At 52.1% G+C, this 2,713-nt stretch overlaps 1 protein-coding gene across 2 annotated transcripts; it reads left to right on the forward strand.

Moving 5' to 3' along the window:
• Positions 1 to 1,242: 1,242 nt before the first annotated feature.
• On the forward strand, positions 1,243 to 2,097 carry KPLCE (KPRP N-terminal and LCE C-terminal like protein). 2 transcript variants are annotated; one of them, XM_062193602.1, is made up of 2 exons: positions 1,243 to 1,390; positions 1,475 to 2,097. In XM_062193602.1, the coding sequence occupies exons 1-2, from the start codon at positions 1,243 to 1,245 to the stop codon at positions 2,095 to 2,097; spliced, it is 771 nt and encodes a 256-aa protein (XP_062049586.1). The 2 variants fall into 2 exon arrangements, with proteins under 2 accessions (XP_062049586.1, XP_062049585.1); XM_062193601.1 differs by having other exon boundaries at positions 1,243 to 2,097.
• Positions 2,098 to 2,713: the final 616 nt, after the last annotated feature.

Here is a 2,713-nt window from a genome sequence, read left to right on the forward strand (position 1 = left end):
ATGAAAAAAGGAGAATCTAACCAGATCTTGGATAAACTCGTCAAGCCCCAAATGACACAGAAGCACTTCTTCTAGGACAGATCACATAGGAATCACACAACTTCTGGACAAAGAAGGTGGAGTTATTTCATGAAGAAGGCAACAGGAATCATTTATTGTATGTTGGGAAAACTCATTGTCAAGCAGAGACATGCTCTGCCTCTTACTGAAGAGGCAGGAATACTGGGGAGGAATCTCACCTATGCAACGCCAGCCCTCGTCCTCGTGATCTCCGGTGCTTCATTTAGATGCCATTAAATTGCCTCACTGCTGCTCTATAAAAAGTCTCGCCACCTGCCAGTTCCTCAGATCTTTGGCTTCTTCCAGTCTTGCTCCTGCCAGCGAAGAGGGTAAGTTGTTATACTTGAGATAAGGACAAGGCAAGAAGCAGAGCCAGAGCGAAGTTGGGGTGGAGAACCCTGGCTTGAAGAGTGAGCCAGGAACAGGCATTGGGGACAGCCATGAAGGGGGCTGCTGGCAACAGCTGGTGGGAGGTGTGGAGTCCAGGGCGCGAGAGGAGAGGAGGAGGTGGGAGCTGAACTGGTAGACGAGTGTAGGAGGGGATTTCAGAGAACGGGCTTCCCCACCCTTTTTCCAAGTGCACTTGTGCCGTCTTCTCTTGGGTTCATGTGCTGATTAGGTGCAGTGATGGTTGAGCTGATCCAAAGAGCAAATGGTGAAATTTATCCAACTTGGTCTTGTTCTTTGCTCCTTGTAAGGTTCAGTTCGAGACTTCTGTTGGGTAAGGGCCCATTGACAAACTGGGTACTCCCTGGTGAGGCAGGAGAAACAAGGAAAACCACCCTGGATGGGACTGGTGGCAGAAGGGAAATCAGCTGGGGAACTGAAATTTCCTAAGGATAATTCACAATGCAGACACTGAAAAGAATAGAGAGGAAGCGTGGAAAGTTGGGTAGGATTGCATCGTTCTTTCAATCCCTTCATTTCCCTTTGTGGGCACTGATGAGAGAGCTGAGCAGTGGCTTGGCCGCATCACATGGTCAGGCGAAGGCCTGAGTTTCCTGACCCTGAGTCCATCCCTCTTCCAAGCATACAGCCTCTGCCTGTCTGTGTCTCAAAAATATCAGTACTTATAGATGGTTCTATCCCCAAGGGATGCTGCAGGTATCCCCGGAAACCTTCCCAGTCTCACTGTTCTGATGAATCGGTTTTGTTTTGCAGAACTTTCAAAGCCACAGCAAGATGTGTGACCAGCAGAAGCAGCCACAGTTCCCTCCATCATGTGTGAAAGGGTCAGGATCGGGAGTTTTGCAAGGGACCAACGGCGCTTCTGTGAAATGCCCAACTCCCTGCCAGACCCAAACCGTTTATGTGACGGGCCCTGCTGGGGGCTCTGGCCCAGGCCCTGCTGCAGGCCCTGCTGCGGGACTCACTCTGGGTCCAGCTCAAACCTTTGTGAAATGTCCAGCTCCAGTCCCAGCTCAAACATACGTGAAGTGCCAAGTTCCATGCCAGACTCAAACCTACGTGCAGTGTCTGGCTCCTTGCCAGCCTAAAACATATGTGAAATGTCCAGCTCCCTGCCAGACCTATGTGAAGTGCCCAGCTCCATGCCAGACAACCTGTGTGAAGTGCCCGGCCCCATGCCAGACGACCTATGTGAAGTGCCCGCCTCCTTGTCAGACGTACGTGAAGTGCCCAGTTCCCTGCCAGACGCAGACGTATTACATCCAGTACCCTACTACTCGCCAGAGCTACTACGTTCAAGCTCCTGCAGGTGGCTCAGCCTCCCAGGGCTGTGCCCCTGACCCATGCTCTGCACCCTGTTCCACCAGCTACTGCTGTCTGGCTCCTCGGACCTTCGGGGTGAGTCCCCTGAGACGCTGGGTCCAGAAACCTCAGAGCTGCAACACAGGATCATCTGGCTGCTGCGAGGATTCCGGATGCTGCAGCTCTGGGTGTGGAAGCTCTGGGTGCTGCAGCTCTGGGTGCTGCAGCTCTGGGGGCTGTGGCTCTGGGTGCTGCTGTTTGGGAATTATCCCCATGAGGTCCCGAGGTCCTGCATGCTGTGACCATGGAGATGACTGTTGCTGTTAAACACAGAAGGAGAGCCCTGCTCCAAGATTTGCTACCCTGCTATGCCTTTTGGAACACTCACCTGCCTCTGGCCCCTTCCTTGTCATTCCTAGCAACATAGGACCTCACCGCTTCTCTCCGTACTTTGCTTCTTCACCAAGGCAGCCTGCCAGAGATTGCGCAACCTTCAAACTTTGGCAAGAATAAAGCTCTGAATGCAATTCACAGTGACTTCCTATTTCTTTGGTGCATTTTTAAAAAAAGATATTATTTATTTGAGAGAGTTACAGATGGAGAGAGACAGAGACAGAGAGAAAGGTCTATCTGCTGCTTCACTCCCCTAAAAGGCCAAAATGGTCAGAGCTGAACTGATTCAGAGCCAGGAGCCAGGAGCCAGGAGCTTCCTCCAGGACGCCCATGCGGGTACAGGGGCCCATGCACTTGGGCCACCTTCCACTGCTTTCCTAGGCCATAAGCAGAGAGCTGGATTGGAAGAGGAGCAGCTGGGACTCAAATCAGAGCCCTTATGGGATGTCAGCTCTGCAGGTGGAAGCTTAGCCTACTGCGCTACAGTGATACCCGCTTTGGTCCGTGTTTATACTTACCTGTCAAAAAACACTCCTGCCTCTCTCTCTCT

This window comes from Lepus europaeus, chromosome 5, assembly GCF_033115175.1.
Source record: "Lepus europaeus isolate LE1 chromosome 5, mLepTim1.pri, whole genome shotgun sequence".
Classification (NCBI taxonomy): domain Eukaryota; kingdom Metazoa; phylum Chordata; class Mammalia; order Lagomorpha; family Leporidae; genus Lepus; species Lepus europaeus.

Bases quoted from the DNA above. Each gene is read 5' to 3' on its own strand.
- KPLCE (XM_062193601.1), top strand. From the start codon at position 1,243: ATGTGTGACCAGCAGAAGCAGCCACAGTTCCCTCCATCATGTGTGAAA.